Here is a 17020-nt window from a genome sequence, read left to right on the forward strand (position 1 = left end):
TATTAGATACAGTGTCACCACTGCCCGGCCCCTCCCTCCCCCCCCCCTCTCTCATTTTATTTTAGTGGCTGAAGAGATGAAGAAATGCTCAGCAGTTAAGAGCACTGGCTGCTTTTCTAGAGAATTTTCAGCACTCAGATGGCAGTTCACAACTGTCTCTAACACTAGTTCCAAGGGTATCCCACACCCTCTTTTGGCTTTCATGGGCACTGTTTTGGGAGCTGGGCACAGTGGCATACGCCTCTAATCCCAACACTCGGGAGGCAGAGGCAGGTGGATCACTGTGAGTTCGAGGCCAGCCCGGTCTACAAAGCAAGTCCAGGACAGCCAACACTACACAGAGAAACCCTGTCTTGAAAGAAAAAACAAACAAACAAACAAAACCAAGCCTCCCAAAAAAACCCACAAAAACAAAACTAACTTGTATGAGTATATGGCATATGCACATGTGTGTGTGTGTACACGTGTGGAAACCAGAAGAGGCCATAAGATGTCGTCTGTCACTGTCTCCTTATTCCTTTGACGCAAAAATCTCTCCCTGAACTTGAGGCTAATGGTTTCTCTTAAATAGGCTGGAAGCATCAAGCCCCAAGCATGCCTTGCTTGCTATGTGGATGGTGGGGGTCCAAATTCTGATCTTCATGACGGTGCAGCGAGTGTTCAGTGCCGAGCCATCTCTCCAGCCCATTTTATAGCTAGTAGATATACATTTCTTTTGTCTGTGTGGTGTTAGTGTGCACAGGCCTCCGCACTCTAGCACTGATCTAATGGTATACTGTTGTTCTGGTGTTTTGAGCAGGGTCTCACATAGACCAGGCTGGCCTCGAACTTGATAAAAAGCAGAGTACAAACTCATCCTCCAGCTTTCAACATCCCAAATGCTGGGCTTTACAGGCCTCTGATACCATGCTCAGGGCTACATGAAACATTGGGGGTGAAGCAATTGAGGGAAATATTAGCATATTTAATAGCTAATTAAGTAGCCAAAGTCAACGTGGTCTAGTTGGTCTTGATCTGTTTGAATCTGCAAGGTGGCTTCCAAGACCTTTTGCTGGAGGGAAGCAATTGGGCTCCCTTAAGACAATTATTCCTGCTGCAGTATACAGCCTCATCTATGCAGATAATTGCCCTCAGTGTGTGTAGAGGAGCAAGTCCTGTCCTTTGAGGCCTAGCATTGCCTCATAAAAGTATTTATTGTCTTGTTTCAGGAATACAAGGTGACTGGCTTTTTATGACACACAAGAATAGAACATTGTAAAAGTTGACAATAAGAGGCCTAAAGGGGGGCTGGAGAGGTGGCTCAGTGGTTAAAGAGCACTGCCTGTTCTTCCAAAGGACCCGGGTTCAATACCCAGCACCCACATGGCAGCTCACAACTGTCTGTAACTCTAAGATCTGACACCCTCACACCAACACACATAAATTAAAAAATTAAATATAATGTTAAAAAAAAAAGAGGCCTAAAGGTGGTAGATACAAAATGAAGGCAAGACGCCAGGGTTTTGTTTTGTTCTTTCAAGACAGGGTGTCTCTGTGTAGTCTTGGCTGTCCTGGACTCGCTCTGGTTGTTGTTGTTTTTTTTTTTCCCCCAGAGACAGACTTTCTCCGTGGTTAGCCTGGGCTGTCCTGGACTTGTTTGTAGCTCAGGTTAGCCTCGAACTCACAGCGATCCGCCTGCCTCTGACTCCTGGGATTAAAGGTGTGCGCCACCGCGCCCGGCCCCCAAAGCAGCTTCTAAATGCCAGCTATTGTCATTATTACTATTATTGTTGCCACCTCACAGGTTTATCTGTAACTACTGAGTGTGTCATCATATAGACTTGCTGTACAAGAACTATTAATTGCCATCAAACCCGAGAGTATCCTTTTCTAGCCTTCCTATTCCCTGCCCAAGCCTAGCCTGGAGTGAAGTGAAGAAAGGTATATATATACAGTTTGGTGGGGTAGCTCACACATGTTATCTCAGCAGAAGGATGTCTCCAACTCCCTGGCCAGTCTGGATTACAGAGTTAATCCCACACCAGCCTGGGCCACTGTTGGGCCCTGCAGCCAAACAAAAAGACAAGCTCTCTAGCCATTTGGTGAGCTCACCAGAGAGGCGGAAGGCTTGCGACCACGCCCCCACGTCCTGGTGAAAACACTCCCCCCGCAAACTCCAGGTATCGCGACAGTTCCTTCTTTTTTTCAGGCTGGCGAAAGATGTCGCGAGAGTGGCCTGTCCAATCACGGCGCTGATTGGTTTCACAAGATGGCGGCGCGCTGGGAGCGTAGCATCTGCGTTTCTAGGAGCTTGGCTGACTGAGAAGGTTGGGATTCTGGGCTTGTGCAGGCCCCCGCCACGCACGCCGTCCGGCTAGTACATTGCCCTTCGAGGTGCGTGGTCCACAATCTCTCGTCCGGTTACGCTCATGGGTCGCCTCACCAGTGCATCACCGGCTTTTATCCTCTGGTTCTCAGCCCCTCGGGCTTAATGTGGTATCTGAAACCGGGGACCCGAGGCGGGAGTGTGGGTGGGAGAAGTTGATGGAGAGGTCGCCCCCTTCACCCGCCTAGGCTGATGTTTAGAGAGCGCTGAAACCCAGGCGGGAGGAAGGCGAGGATGAACCAGAGAAGCGGCGGAACTAGAAAAGTCAAATTTGTGAGGTGGGGACATGGAGAGAAAACGGAGGTGTTGGGGTCGGGGTGGGAGGTATCTGCTGAGTTTGCTGTTCTTTTAAAAGTTATTCCTCCCGCCCGCTCTTTTACTTCCTTTGTACGTGTGGGTGTTTTACCTGCGTCTGGGTCTGCACCACGTGCGCAGTTGCCGGCGGAGGCCAGAAGAGGATGAAGCCGTGGGACTGAGTTACAGATGGTCGTGAGCAGCCAACTGGGTGCTGGGAATCAAACCCAGGTCCTTAGGAAGAGTAGCCAGTGCTCTCTAAGCCGCAGATCCATCACTACAGCCCCAAAGGTTGATATTCTAAAAGCCAAATTTAGATAGACTATTCTGTAGGTATATTCATTAGAAGAAATGGTGTGTGAAGATAAAAAAGTCAAGAGGAACCGAGGAAACATGAAGTGTTAAGGAGGAGAGAAGGTTGGCCTCAATGGCTTTAGTTTTTGGACCCACTCAGATGAGCCTTTGTTTTTGGTCATTGTTGAGACTCAACTGGGCTGCCCATTCAGAAAGAGAGCGCTATGTTTCAGTGATTTACACAATCGTTTCCTTGAACCCAAGCCCGGCACATACTAGAGAAATGCTCCGTTACTCTGAGCTGTGTTTCCAGGGGACTAAATATTCCTCACAATCAACAAGTAGTTGAATGCCTGCTCTTTTTTTAATTTTAAAAATTAGGGGCTGGAGAGATGGCTCAGTGGTTAAGAGCACTGGGTGCTCTTCCAAAGGTCCTGAGTTCAATTCCCAGCAACCACATGTTGGCTCACAACCATCTAGGCAACCTGGTGCCCTCTTCTGGAATGCAGGCATATATGTAGGCAAAACATTGTATACTTAATAAATAAATAGAAATTTAAAAAAATTTAATAAAAAAAATTTTTTTTTTTTTTGCCTATTCTTACCGGCCCTGTTGTGAGTTCCCTCAGTGAACAAATGCCTTCCTTCGTGAAATTTACTTGTAAGGAAGATTGTAAATTCTAAAGCCAATGTGTATAGAACGTCAAGGGAGTAAATTCAAAAGACAGAAGCTAAGAAGGTAATAGAGTGTGTTCCTGTCAGCCACGGGGATGTTTTTGTGAGGTGCTCAGGGAAGATGTTAATGAGGTGACATTTGACCAAAGACCTAAACAAAGTGGGAGTATCTTCCTTGTATGTACATTTCACGCCACCGAATAGCAGCCAGTACAGTGTACCCTGGAGTCACAGCACTTAGGAGGATAAGGAGTTCAAGACTAGCCTTGGCTACTTAGTGAGTTCCCAGCCAGCCTGGGCTGCCGGAGACCTTTTTCTAGGAGCAGCGAAAGGAAACAACAGAAGGACAAATACAAAAAGCCTTTTTTATTTTTTTTGGTGTTTTGAGACAAGGTCTCTCTGTGTAGCCTTGGCTGACCTAGACTCGCTTTGTAGACCAGGCTGGCCTCGAACTCACAGCGATCCGCCTGCCTCTGCCTCCTGAGTGCTGGGATTAAAGGCATGCGCCACCACACCCGGCCTACAAAAAGCCTTTTAATCTCAGCACTCGGGAAGCAGAGGCCAGCCTGGTCTACAGAGTGAGTTCCAGGACACCCAGAGCTGTTACACAGAGAAACCTGTCTTGAAAAAGAAAAACAAACAAAACAGCCCTAAGGCATGAGCGTGCCTGACTTGATGAAATAGCTTGTAGGCCAGTGCGACAGGGACAGAGTGAACTGAGAAGTGATGGTTCTGGTGGTAGGTAAGAGCTGACAGCCCACTGAATTTTGAGGACTGGTATAGCTAGCTGGCTAAAAGTCTAAAAGGTAGTCAATCTGGGGCGTAGCAACTCCTTGCTTGGTAGAGCATATGTGAAGCTGGTTAAATTCCCATTTGAAAAATTGCCTGCTGCCCACCCAAGACAGGGTTTCTCTGTGTAGCCTTGGCTGTCCTGGACTCACTTTGTAGACCAGGCTGGCCTCGAACTCACAGGGACCCTCCTGCCTCTGCCTCCCGCTGGGATTTAAAGGTGTGAGGCACCAGCACACCTGGTCCAATTATGTCTTTTTTAGTGTGTTGCAGGACTCTAATGTATCAGCATCTCTTGAACTGACTTCCTTTTTGTTGCTGTCCAACATCACATGAAAGAAAACTGTTTCCCTTTGTTTGTCTTGGAGCCTGGGGCCTGTCCTCAGTTTATGCTCCTTTTTACCCAGATGTCTGTAAGGAGCATTTGAATATTAGGGAATTAAAACTGCTATACCGTGAGTTTCTACCTATGTGTGTGTAATTCTGGAAACTGAACCAAGACCTTAAGAACCATCAGCAAGTGTTCTGTGATAGCTATATCCTGTAGGCTCTTTTTCTTTTTTCTTTTTTTCTTTTTTTTCTTTTTTATATTTTTTTAGGCTGTTTCTTAACAATTAAACCTTATTATACAACCCAACTAGCTTACCCAAGAGGGAAAAAAGGTTAAAGGGAAAAAAGAGTGAACTTTCTGGTATCCGTTTCATGAGACGGGTCCCTAGGTGTCTCTGGCCTGTGCGCTGGTCCAGCCTGTTCACAGATCCACATGGACTCAAGCCTGGTCTGAACCTGCTGCTGCTCTCTCCTCTCAGCCTGTCTGTGTGTCACGTGCTAAGGGTGGTCTCCTCCCATTGAGGGTTGATTAGAAAAACAATAGTCTAGGTTGAGTCCCCAGGTCTGTTTTTTGAATTTCAGGCCCAGGATGGCTCCACCCAGTCTATCTCAGGGTATCCAAGGGGTGTCCAAGTGTAAATAAAGCCCATCAAGACTGCTTTCACCTGTGACAAAGCTTACACTATCCCCTTAAGGGGCAGGGCAGTTTATTGAAAGTACTGAATGTAACAGCAAGCTGGATTTAATAAGGGCACTGGTAGCTGGGCAGTAGTGGCACACGCCTTTAATCCCAGCATTTGGGAGGCAGAGGCAGGAGGATCTCTGTGAGTTTGAGGCCTTGTCTACAGAGAATTCAGGACAGCTAGGGCTGTTAAACAGAGAAACCCTGTCTCGAAAAATGAAAAAACAAACAAACAAAACCTCCAAAAAGACTACTGCTTACTTGCCTTACTGTTTGCTTCCTTTTTGTTTTTTTGAGACAGGCTTCTCTGTGTAGCCTTGGCTGTGTTGGACACATGTTGTAGACCTGGCTGTCCTGGAACTCAAAATGAACTCAGTGATCCGCCTGCCTACTGCTGGGATTAAAGGCGTGTGCCACCAGCCCAGCCTCTTACTGTTTGCTTTTGAGGCAGGGTCTCATAGTGTAGCCCAGACTGGCTTGGAACTCACTCTGTAGCCCAGGCTGGCCTGGAACTCACTCTGTAGCCCAGGCTGGTTTCAAGGTAACTGTGATCCTGTCTTTGCCTCTCAAGTACTGGTGTTAGGGGCATGTTGCTTCCAAACTAAATATGCTGATTTTCTTTCCCTCTCTCTTTAAAGATGGCACTGAGCAAATCAATGCATGCAAGAAATAGATACAAGGACAAGCCGCCTGACTTCGCATATCTGGCATCCAAATATCCAGATTTTAAGCAACATATTCAGATAAATCTGAGTGGGAGAGTAAGGTAGGTAACACATGACAAGTTACTAATATGTATCACTGTGTGTGATCCGAGTGGACACGATGTGATAGGAAGCAAGCTGGACCCACAGAAGACCTGAGTGTTAACCGCACATTTCATGAAAAGCCTCACATGATCTTGGATAAATCCATTATCCACTCTGAGCGTCAATTTTTTAAATCTACCAAGCGAGAACAGTGGAAAATCTTTCTCTCTCTCAGTCTCTCTCTCTCTCTCTTTTCAAGACAGGGTTTCTCTGTGTATCCTTGGCTGTCCCGGACTTGCTTTGTAGACCAGGCTGGCCTCAGCCTCTAGAGTGCTGGGACTAAGGCATGCGCCACCATGCCGGGCCCTTTTGTTGTTGTTTTTTTTTTAAATCTCTGATTTTGAGGTTATACCTTGAGGTCATGAGGACATACCTTCATGAGTGCTATACAGAAACCCTGTCTTGGGGGGGGGGGGACAGAACAAGAAAACAGACAAAAAAAGAAATTCATAGTTCTGAGGGCTTGTGTTGGGGTTCTGGTATCAGAGAAAAGTTATTTATATATCTTTGAGTAAATAATAGTTCTCTGGGGCTGGAGAGATGGCTCAGAGGTTAAGAGCACTATTTTTTCTTCCAAAGGTCCTGAGTTCAATTCCTACCAACCACATGGTGGCTCACAACCATCTATAACAAGATCTAGTGTCCTCTTCCAGCATGCAGGCAGAATATTGTATTTAAAAAAAAGAAAGAAAAAAAAAAAAGAATAGTTTCCAAAGCCAGGCAGTGTGGCACATGCCTTTAATCCCAGCACTTGGGAGGCAGAGGCAGGCGGATCTCTGTGAGTTCGAGGGCCAGCCTGGTCTACAAAGAGAGTCCAGGACAGCCAAGACTACACAGAGAAACCCTGTCTTGAAAAAACCAAAAATCAAAAACCAAAACAAAAGAAACCAAGAATAGTTCTCAGGAGGCTGGAGAGGTGGTTCAGTGATTAGAGCACTGGCTGCTCTTTCAGGAGACCGGGGTTTGATTTCCAACACACATGCTGGCTCACAATTGCCTGGAACTCCACTTCCACTGGTTATAACACCCTCTTCTGGCCTCTGAGGGTACTGCATCCCTGAGGTTTAAACATACATGCAGATAAAATAGCCATACACATTAAAAAAAAAAAAAAAAAAAAAAAAAGGAAAAACCCGAAAGAATAGTCCTCTATCAGGGACAGATATCTTTGCATTTGTTTGTGCATGTGGTGGTGGGAAGGTTGTGCTCGCATTGGCGCATGTATGGAAGTTAGGACAACTTGCCACAAGTAGGTGCTCTCCTGCCAGATAGGCCCCAGGGATGGAACTGCGGCTTGGTCGCAAACTCCTTTACACGATGGGCCATCTCTGCAACCTGTAATTCAGGTTTTTATTGTTGTCTTTGTAATTTTTTTGTGTGTATGGGTGTTTTACCTGCATATATGTCTGCACCACATGTGCGTCTGGCACCTGTGGAGCTCAGAAGCTTCTGGCATCAGATCCTCTTAGAGTTACACCCAGGTGGTGCTGAGAATGGAACCGCTGTCCTCTGGGAGAGCGGCCAACGCACTTAACCACTGAGCTATCTTTCGAGTTCCCCTGAAATTCAGGCTTGTTTGCATGATCCATTTTTAATGCTGTTGTCAATGTGTTTTTGTTTTTTGAGTCAGGTCTTTCCTGTGTAGTCCTGGCTATTCTTGAACTTGCTCTGTAGTCTGGGTTGGCTTCAGATCTGTCTGCCTCTGCCTCTCAAGTGCTGGCATTAAAGGCATACCTCTTCCAGGCTTTGAGTGTGTGTGTGTGTGTGTGTGTGTGTGTGTGTTTTATTTTTTTAATTTAAATCGTTTATTTATTTTACTTGCATTGGTGTTCTTCCTGCATGTATGTCTGTGAGAGGTTATCAGATCCTCTGAAATTGGATTTACAGACGGTTATGAGATGCCATATGGGTGCTGGGAATTGAACTCAGGACCTCTCCAAGAGCAGTCAGTGATCTCAACCACTGAGCTGTCTCTCTGGCCCCAAGTGTGGCTTTTTTATGTTACTAAACCCTGAGTTTTGGCTGGTAATTGCATTGCTTTCTATTAATTTTATAAGTCCTCCCACACCCCCTTTGGTTTGGTTTTTCTTTTCTTTTTTTTCTTCCAGACAGGTTTCTCTGTGTAGCCTTGGCTGTCCTGGACTCTGTAGACCAAGCTGGCGTCAAACTCACAGAATCCATCTGCCTTCCTCTGCCTCCCTGAGTGCTGGGATTAAAGGCATATGCAATCATGTCTGACTCAAGAATTGTGTTTAAACATACACATTTTCCCACTTGTTTTGTGTGTTTGTGTGTGTGTGTGTGTGAGAACTTGGTGTATGTATGTGCAGTATGTGTGCAGGAGCCTCCAAAGGTCAGAAAAGGCTGTTGGATCCCCGGGACTGCAGTGCGTTACAGATGACTGTAAGCCACCGTGTGAGTGCTGGGAATCAAACCTGGGTCCTTCGCGGGGATAGCAGTGCTCTTAACTGCTGAGCCATCTCTCCAGCTCATAAATAGATAACATTTCTAAGAACACTGTAGAGAATGAGTTGCAGAGAGAATTAAGGTAACTAGGAAATGTTTTTTATCCCAGATTAAGTATATTAGTGGCCTGTCTAGGTGAAGGCAGTGAGTGAAGCCCAGAGAAATTCCCAAGTACAATTAGCAATATGTGGTAGAAGTTAGGAAGAGAAGAACCCATGTGTGGAGCCTGTGGTCCTCCCATAGCCAGAGGGAAAATGGTAGTGCCAGTTGCAAGAAAAATACAGACTATCCATCAGCTGACTTTCAGGAGATGATATTTTCATTTGGGTATATTGGATCTGAGGACTTTGGAATACCTGAGTTGACTGTTTCATAGGCGGTGGAAAGTAAGTTCAAAGAAAGGGGCACAGTGGTGGTGGGACGGCAGCTTGTTGAAGGTTGAATAGAAGCGAAGCAAGAATTCAGTGTTTAGGACATAGATGTTAATCAGTGTGGAGAACCATGCGGATGTGGATGATTAAGAGGAAGGAGGCTGGGCGGTGGTGGCGCACGCCTTTAATCCCAGCCCTTGGGAGGCAGAGGCAGGCGGATCGCTGTGAGTTCGAGGCCATCCTGGTCTACAAAGTTAGTCCAGGACAGCTAAGACTACACAGAGAGACCCTGTCTCGAAAAACCAAACCAAAAAAAAAAAAAAAAAAAAAAGAGGAAGGAGGAAGCAAGGAAAGCAAAGAACAAGTCACAAAGAACAGTCAGGTGCAGAGTCGGCTGGTGATAGAGGGCCCTGACCCCAGCCTGGGGACCTGAGTGTGATCCTCCAGGGTCCCACAGTAGTGCAAGAAGAGAGCCAACTCCCACAAACACTCTGTAGCCTGTGCACAAATGCACATAATAAGCAAACATTTAAAAGCATTGTATAGCATTTTAATTATTCCTAGATATAATTCTTCATATTGGGGAGCCTGAAAAGGGTTGGTTAATTTGTGCTGCAGGGCTTTAATACAGGGCTCCATGCCTGTGAAGCAAGCACTGTCACTGAGCTGTTCCTCCATCCTGGGTATCGTGCGTGCCTGCGTGGGTTGTGTGTCTGAGTGTAAGTAAGTGTCCATGTGCCTGTAGAGGTCATAAGAGGGAGTCACATGTGGTTGTGAGCTGTTCTGTGGGTGCTGAACTCAGGTCCTTTGTAAGACCACAAGTCTCCCCATCCCCAGACAGATTTTTGGGACTAAAGGTTGTACTATTGTGCCAGGATGCCGCCTCTTAAAAGTCAGTATAATGTGAAATGCTGACAGTGAGTGGTTTATTCTACCGTGGAAATCTGTACATTTATCTTACACTTTGAATTGGAGTTTTAAAAACTTATTTTATGTGCATTTGTTCGGACCAGACAGACAATCAACTGGGACCCTCGGACCCCAAGGGAGAGATTGGGGGACAAGAGACGTGAAGAATGGACAGCAAGTCAAGGAGTCTGATCAAGCTGACCAAATTTTATTTTTTCACAGGCAATTACATACCATTGACGCAGGAGGCTGAGTGGGGTGATCCGGGTGGGCGGTTTTCACAAGATATCAGGAAGTCAGGAAGTTTGGCAGGGCGAGGGCCCCTGTGGTTCCGGGGCTGGGTGGAATTGTTAGGCATCTGGAACCACAAGGTGTTATCTGTAGACTTTGTTTCGCTCGTCCTCTGAAGGCCTCTGTAATTCCGGGAATACTGAGAACAGCTGGAGAGTACCTTGAGGGAGGGGAAGAGGTCACAAGGCAGCCTTCTGGAATGTACCCTGAGGCAAGGAGGGAAAGAGGTCGCAAGGCAGCCTGCCCCAGGTCCACTCAATGTATTATGCCAAGGTCCGAGATGCCTGCCGGCTGTGGTCTTGGCTCCCCACATGCATTGATGTTTGCCTGCATGTGCTTGTGTGAGGGTCTGGATCCTTTAGAACTGGAGTTCAGACAGTTGTAAGCTGCCGTGTGGGTTTCTCTGTAGCCTTGGCTGTCTTAGACTCACAGAGACCTGCCTGCCTCTGCCTCCCAGAATGCACAGTGCGCAGCCTAGCCAGTGCTCTTAACCACTAAGCCATCTCTCCAGTCCCTTTGAATTGGACTTTTAAATTATTTTTATTGGCATATTATACATCGGCCTTACAGGTGTGTGGCATTATGCTTGGCAAAGATTTTGCTTTTTGTTTTTTTGAGACTGCGCTTTCTTTTTTTGGTTTTGTGAGACAGGGTTTCTCTGTGTCACTCTGGCTGTCCTGGACTCACTTTGTAGGCCAGGTTAGCCTTGAACTCAGAGATCCACCTGCCTCTGCCTCTCCAGTTCTTTGTTTCTTTTTTTTTTTCTGAGACAGGGTTTCTCTGTGTGGCCTTGCCTGTCCTGGACTCTTTTTATAGACCAGACTGGCCTCGAACTCATAGCAATCCACTTAACCTCTCCCTTCCAAGTGTTAGGATTACAGGCATGTGCCACTACCACCCAGCAAGAGACTGGTTGTTTGTGTGTGTGTGTGTGTGTGTGTGGTGTTTTTTTTTTTTTTTTTTTTTTTTTTTTTGGTTTTTCGAGACAGGGTTTCTCTGTGTAGCCTTGGCTGTCCTGGACTCACTTTGTAGACCAGGCTGGCCTCGAACTCACAATGATCCGCCTGCCTCTGCCTCCCGAGTGCTGGGATTAAAGGCGTGAGCCACCACGCCCGGCATGTGTGGTGTGTTTTTAATGTAGCCTTGGTTGTCCTGAAACTAGCTCTGTAGACTAGGCTGTTCTCAAATTCAGAGATCTGCCTGCCTCTGCTTCCCGAGTGCTGGGATTAAAGGTACGTGTCACCACAGCCCAGCTCATAGTTAATTAAAAGAAATTATTTCTGTGACTGGAGAGATTACTTAGTGGTTAAGAGCGCTTACTGTGCTTACAGAGGACTTGGATTTGGTTCCTAGCACCCACTTGGTGGCTAACAACAGTTTAATTCAAATACCAGATGATCTGATAGCCACTTCTGGTGTCTGAGGACACTGTATACATGTGGTGCATAGTCATGCATACAGGCAAAACACCTGTATACATAAAACAAAATTTTTTTTAAATTAAAAGTTATTACATTTATTTGTCATTTGCACATGAGTGCAGTCATGTGCCATAGCATGTGTGGAGATCAGGCGAGAGCTTATGGGAGTCCTTTACTCTGCTTGTGGATTCTGGGCTCAAAATCACATTGTCAGACAGCACTTGGCTGTATACACTGAGCCACCTTGCCAGTCCTTTAAGTGTCTGTTTTATAATAGATGTAAAGAATTGCCCCTGGCAATGGGCAAAGAGACACCTTGCTGGTAGTGGTGTTCTTATGTCAGCCAGGGGCATAGCAGAGATCAGTCCTTTGTCCATCCTAGCTTGGTGCCTGATCTGGTGGCCAAAGCTGTTTCATGCTAGGGGACACTTAAAAAAGAAGGAATTAGAAAAATTAAAAAGCTTTCACAGAGGAAAGCATATATGCCTATAAAAAGAAGACATGGCCATTGTTAACACTTTTTCTTAACTTACATGAGTGTGTGGAGGTCAGAGAACAACTTTGAGGAGCTGGTCCTCTCACTGTGGCATCGGGGATTGGATTAGATCGTTAGGCTGTGATGTGGAGCTTCTACCCTAGCTTGTGTTGGGGCGGGTGGGGGGGGCTGAGCATAGGGCAATCTGGAGAACCCTTCCCCTACTTTCCTTAATGATGAGAGTAATACGGGCATATTTGTTTTCACTCTGTAGACCAGGCTGGCCTTGAACTCACAGAGATCTGCCTGCCTCTGCCTCTGACTGCTGGGATTAAAGGCGTGTGCCACCATCCTCTGGGATGAATACATACTTGAAAAAGACTGGCCAAGTAATGTCCCTTTTTTTCTTTCTAACGTCTGCTAACTTTAAATTTTTGTTTATTTTTAATTTTATCTTGTGTGTATATCTGCATGTACGTCTCTGCACCACATGTGTTCCGGAGCATGTGGAGGTCAGAAGGCTCAGATCTCCCGGAACTGGAGTTATAGATGGTTGTGAACGGCCATGAGGGTGTTGGGGAATCAAATCTGGGATTTGTGGAAAAGCAACTGTGTACTTCACTACTCTGCCATCTCTTCAGCCTCTCCGTACACAGCACAGCATGTGAGAGCTGTTCTTTTACTTAGTCATTGGTGGTGGGAGATTGAACTAGGTCATCAGGCTGTGTGGCAGATGCTTTTACCTACTGAGCTATCTTGCTGGGTTGCATATTTACTTTTACAGGAAAAAGAACATTGTTTTATGCATTATGCATATGACTCTCATGTAGAAGGGATCTGCAATGTATAGGCATAGGAGATGGGAGGTGAGCTCTCCTGTGTCAGTGTCCTAGCTGCTTCTAGCAGAAAAACTGCTTTCCTGTCTGATTAGGTCAGAGTTCATGATTCTGTATTGCTAAAATGCCCCTTTTGTTTTCTTTTTTCTTTTTTGTCTTTTATTTTTTTAAGACATGGTTTCTCTGTGTAGTCCTGGATCAGGCTGGGCTTGAACTTACTTTGTCTCCCAAGTGCTGGGATTAAAGTCATCTAGCTTGGTCTACAAAGTAAGTCCAGGCCAGCCAAGGCTACACAGAGAAACCCTGTCTCAAGAAAAAGAAAAGGGGGCTGGAGAGATGGCTCAGAGGTTAAGAGCACTGCCTGCTCTTCCAAAGGTCCTGAGTTCAATTCCCAGGTATTGTTTTTTAAATTATCTGTATTATCTATAGGCCCTGCAAGCAATCAATTAAGACACAGACACTTGTTATATTTTAAGATAGCCTTAGTTAACCTGGGGCAGGGCAGATATCAATCCTCTAAACTCCCTCCCATAGTGGGGCAGGCATGGGATCCCTGCCTCAATCCTGTGCCATCTGCTCCTAATAACTTCTATCAAGTTACCTCCCATCCATAATCCCAAATAGTTGCTAATGTTCTTCATCTGGGCCGGATCCTCCATCCACACCGCCATGTGCTCCTCCTCCATCTGACCCATGGTGGTCTTCTTCTCTTCACTTTAGGTGTTTCCCCTTCTCCTTTCTCGAGGCGGTCCTTCTTCCTCCCAGAATTCCTCTCTCTTCTGCCTTCACTATCTCCTTTGCCCTGCCCAGGTGGGATGGCTTTTTATTAAGTAAAAGGTTGGTCACAGAGACAATAAGCACTAATAGCATCAAAATGCATCAGTCCATCCCCCAACAATCCGGTGTCCTCTTCTGGCCTCCAGGAGTATATGCAAATAGAACACTGTGTACGGAATAAACAAATCTTGAAAAGAAAAAGAAAAGGGCTCTCCGCCAGATCGCCTTGTCATGCATGGTGCAGCCCATCAAGCTGGCTGGGTAACCAAAGTGCTGGTCAGGACCGGTTCGCAGGGACAGTGCACGCAGGTGCATGTGGAATTTATGGATGACACCAGCCACTCTACCATTCGAAATGTCAAAGACCCGTTCGAGAGGGTGGTGTGCTCACTCAATTGGAGTCAGAAATCGGCTCAGAGGTTGCGCTGACCCTGCTGCTGGGTCCTGGATATCCACCACTTAACCCATGGGGTGACCTGCAACTGTTAAATAAACCATTTGCATTAAAAAAAGAAAAAGAAAGAAAGAAAAAAGAAAAGCTTAGTGATGACTTATGTATAGTGATTAACATATAAACACTTGATTAAGGGTAGATATCCCTATTGTTACAAAGCTTGATTGGGCTGAGGTAGCCAGTGTTGGCAATGTAATGATGTCTCTGTTCTCTCCTGTATCCCTCAACTGCTTTGTGATAATTGTATCGGAGTGCTGCAATTTAATTTTAGGTTTTGTTTTTTCATAGTACCCAACTCCATAGCAACGGCCTGCTGTTTGTGTGAGCTCTGTTAGTTGATCTTGAACATAGTGTGAACATAGTGTTTTTTTGTTTTTGTTTTTTAGTTTCTCGAGACTGGGTTTCTCTGTGTTATCTTGGCTGTCCTGGAACGCTCTTTGTAGACCATGCTGGCCTTGAACTCACAGCAGCCTGCTGGCCTCTGCTTCTTGAGTGCTGGGATTAAAGGTGTGCACCACTACTCCCCGCTCTTTTTATTTTTTTAATTTAAAAAAAAAAGATGTTTTTATTTATTATTTATACAGTATTTTGTCCAAATGTGTCTGCATGCCAGAAGAGGGCACCAGATTTCATTGTAGATGGTTGTGAGCCATCATGTGGTTGCTAGGAATTGAACTCATGACCTTTGGAAGAATAGACAGTGCTCTCAACCTCTGAGCCATCTCTCCAGCCCCCAACTCTGTTTTTAACCAAAGACCAACACTGAAGGTTGGTTGTACTCCTCCACAAGTGTTCAGTGTTTTTAGCATCTCATTGATGATCCAGTGACTGCGACCAGTGTTGCAACAAGGCTGACAGGCTTTGGTTGTTTATGGACACATTTGAGGTTCAGCTTCTGCAGTATTATAACCATTGTTAGGTCATCCTTGTGTAGTGGAAATGCATATTCTAGAACTCATCTCTAGAGATGACATCATTAAAGTATTCATTTACAGCAGAGTGGTAATCCTTCTGGGGAAATGAGAAGTCTGTTGACAATAGGCTGTTTTGTGAAGCTGCATGTGTTAAACAAACAACAAAGACTGATGGAATGAGTAAATGCTAATTTTCACGTGAGAGCTAAATTTAGTTCCTTGGCCTCCCTGTGATCTTGGAAATGAGAATAAAAAAAGATCTTGCCTGTGCTTAGTATTTGCAGTGTCCCAGGGTGCTAATGTGACCTAGATATTTAAGTGGCGAAGTTGGGTGACTAGAGTTTGCCCTACAAAGGATTTCCAACACTTGGACTAATGTCTGCCTCTTCTTAGAACTACAAAATGAACACTCAACTTTGTTCATAGAGGCTAAGAATCCGTTTCCATTCATTCCCTTCATTGGTCTTCCCTCCGCTTCATATGCAATGGTTTTGGTGATAGGTTATAGCTTCTCATTAATAAAGCAAGTGTTATAATTTATTAGAATGAGAGAGAAAGTATGTGTGTGTGTTGGGGGATTGCTGTTGGAGACAGTCTGTTTGGCATTCACTGTGTAGACCTGGATAGCCTTGAACTTGCAAAGATCTTTCTGCTTCTGCCTCTTAATTGTTGAGACTTCAGATATGTGCTTTTATGCCTGACAGTAGATTTTTGTTTCATGCAACTGAGGGTCAAACCCAGGGTTCCTATGCATACTAGGTAAACACTTAACCGCATATTTGCAAAGACAAGGGGAGAGACAGGGAGGCACATTTTAAATTAAAAAAAAGAATTGAAATTACATATAGTTACATCATTCGCCCTTTCCCTTCCCTCCTCCTCTTTCCTCTTTGATTCACCCCTTGCTCTCCCTCAATTTTATGGCTTCGTTTTCTTTGTTGTTGCTAGTGATGGTGGGATGTGACAGAGAGGTGGGTATTTTTGAGACAGGATCTTATGAAGCTTGGGCTAGCCTTGAACTTGCTGTGTGACCAAGGATAGCTGTGGATTTCTGATCCTCCCAAGTACTGAGATTACACGGGTATATACAACTATGCCCAGTTTAATGTGGTCCTGGGAGTCTGACCCAGGACTTTGTACATACAGTCTCACCTATACTTTTTTTTCCTTTGAGACAGGCAGGGTCTCACTATGTAGCTCTGGCTGGCCTTTTCCTCACTATGGATTAGACTGGTCTCAAACTCAAGAGATCCGCCTGCCTCTGCCTCCCTGGTTGCTGGGATTAAAGGTGTGTGCCACTATGCCTGGCAGAAAACAGAAATATTTAAATACACCTTCTAGACCACTTAATTGGGACATCATTCCTAGGTAATATAATGGTAATATGGCATGTATGAAAGAAAAAAATTGGGGGTTGGGAAGATGGCTCAGTCAATAGAGTGCTTGCTACGCAGACATGGTGACCTCAGTTTGCTCCCCTGGTTACCCTTGAAAATGCCTGGCGCCATGGGTGTATTCCTATAGTCCCAGTGCTTGGACGCAGGGAAGTGGATTCCTGCAGCTTGGACTCCAGCGTCAGGGCCAACCTGAAAGAGTGGTGGCCATGTGGGATTGTTGTCACTGTCCACGGGTAGAAAGACCTTGTGCCATTTGATTAAATCACATTTTTTTTTCCCTGAATTGTTATTTTGAGAGCTATTTGTGGTAAATTCCCTGGATTTGCAACCCTGGGTTTTCATGGCTCGGCTGCAGAATAATAACATTGAGAAGTTGTAAGGCAGTAAATTACGTGCTGCTCTTGAGAAAATACTTTCAAACTTTGTTTTAGAAAGTGTTTTGCGGGGGCTGGAGAGATGGCTCAGTGGTTG

The 17020-nt window shown here is 45.5% G+C and overlaps 1 protein-coding gene and 1 long non-coding RNA gene across 2 annotated transcripts in view; one reads left to right on the forward strand and one right to left on the reverse strand.

Moving 5' to 3' along the window:
- Positions 1-2177: 2177 nt before the first annotated feature.
- Positions 2178-17020, forward strand: part of METTL16 (methyltransferase 16, RNA N6-adenosine) — a 50077-nt gene continuing 35234 nt past the window's right edge. The window contains exons 1-2 of the mRNA XM_084802803.1: positions 2178-2373; positions 6068-6195. Of these exons, the coding sequence (XP_084658929.1) occupies positions 6068-6195 (128 nt within the window). The 5' untranslated portion in view covers positions 2178-2373. The remainder of the gene's footprint in view (positions 2374-6067; positions 6196-17020) is intronic.
- Positions 10987-13698, reverse strand: LOC311609644. Its single transcript, XR_014783456.1, has 2 exons — positions 12488-13698; positions 10987-11064 (listed from the first exon to the last, which is right to left on the reverse strand). It is a non-coding gene; the product is annotated as an uncharacterized lncRNA (long non-coding RNA).

Source organism: Acomys minous (assembly GCF_964271855.1).
Source record: "Acomys minous genome assembly, chromosome: 12".
NCBI classification, from domain to species: Eukaryota; Metazoa; Chordata; class Mammalia; order Rodentia; family Muridae; genus Acomys; species Acomys minous.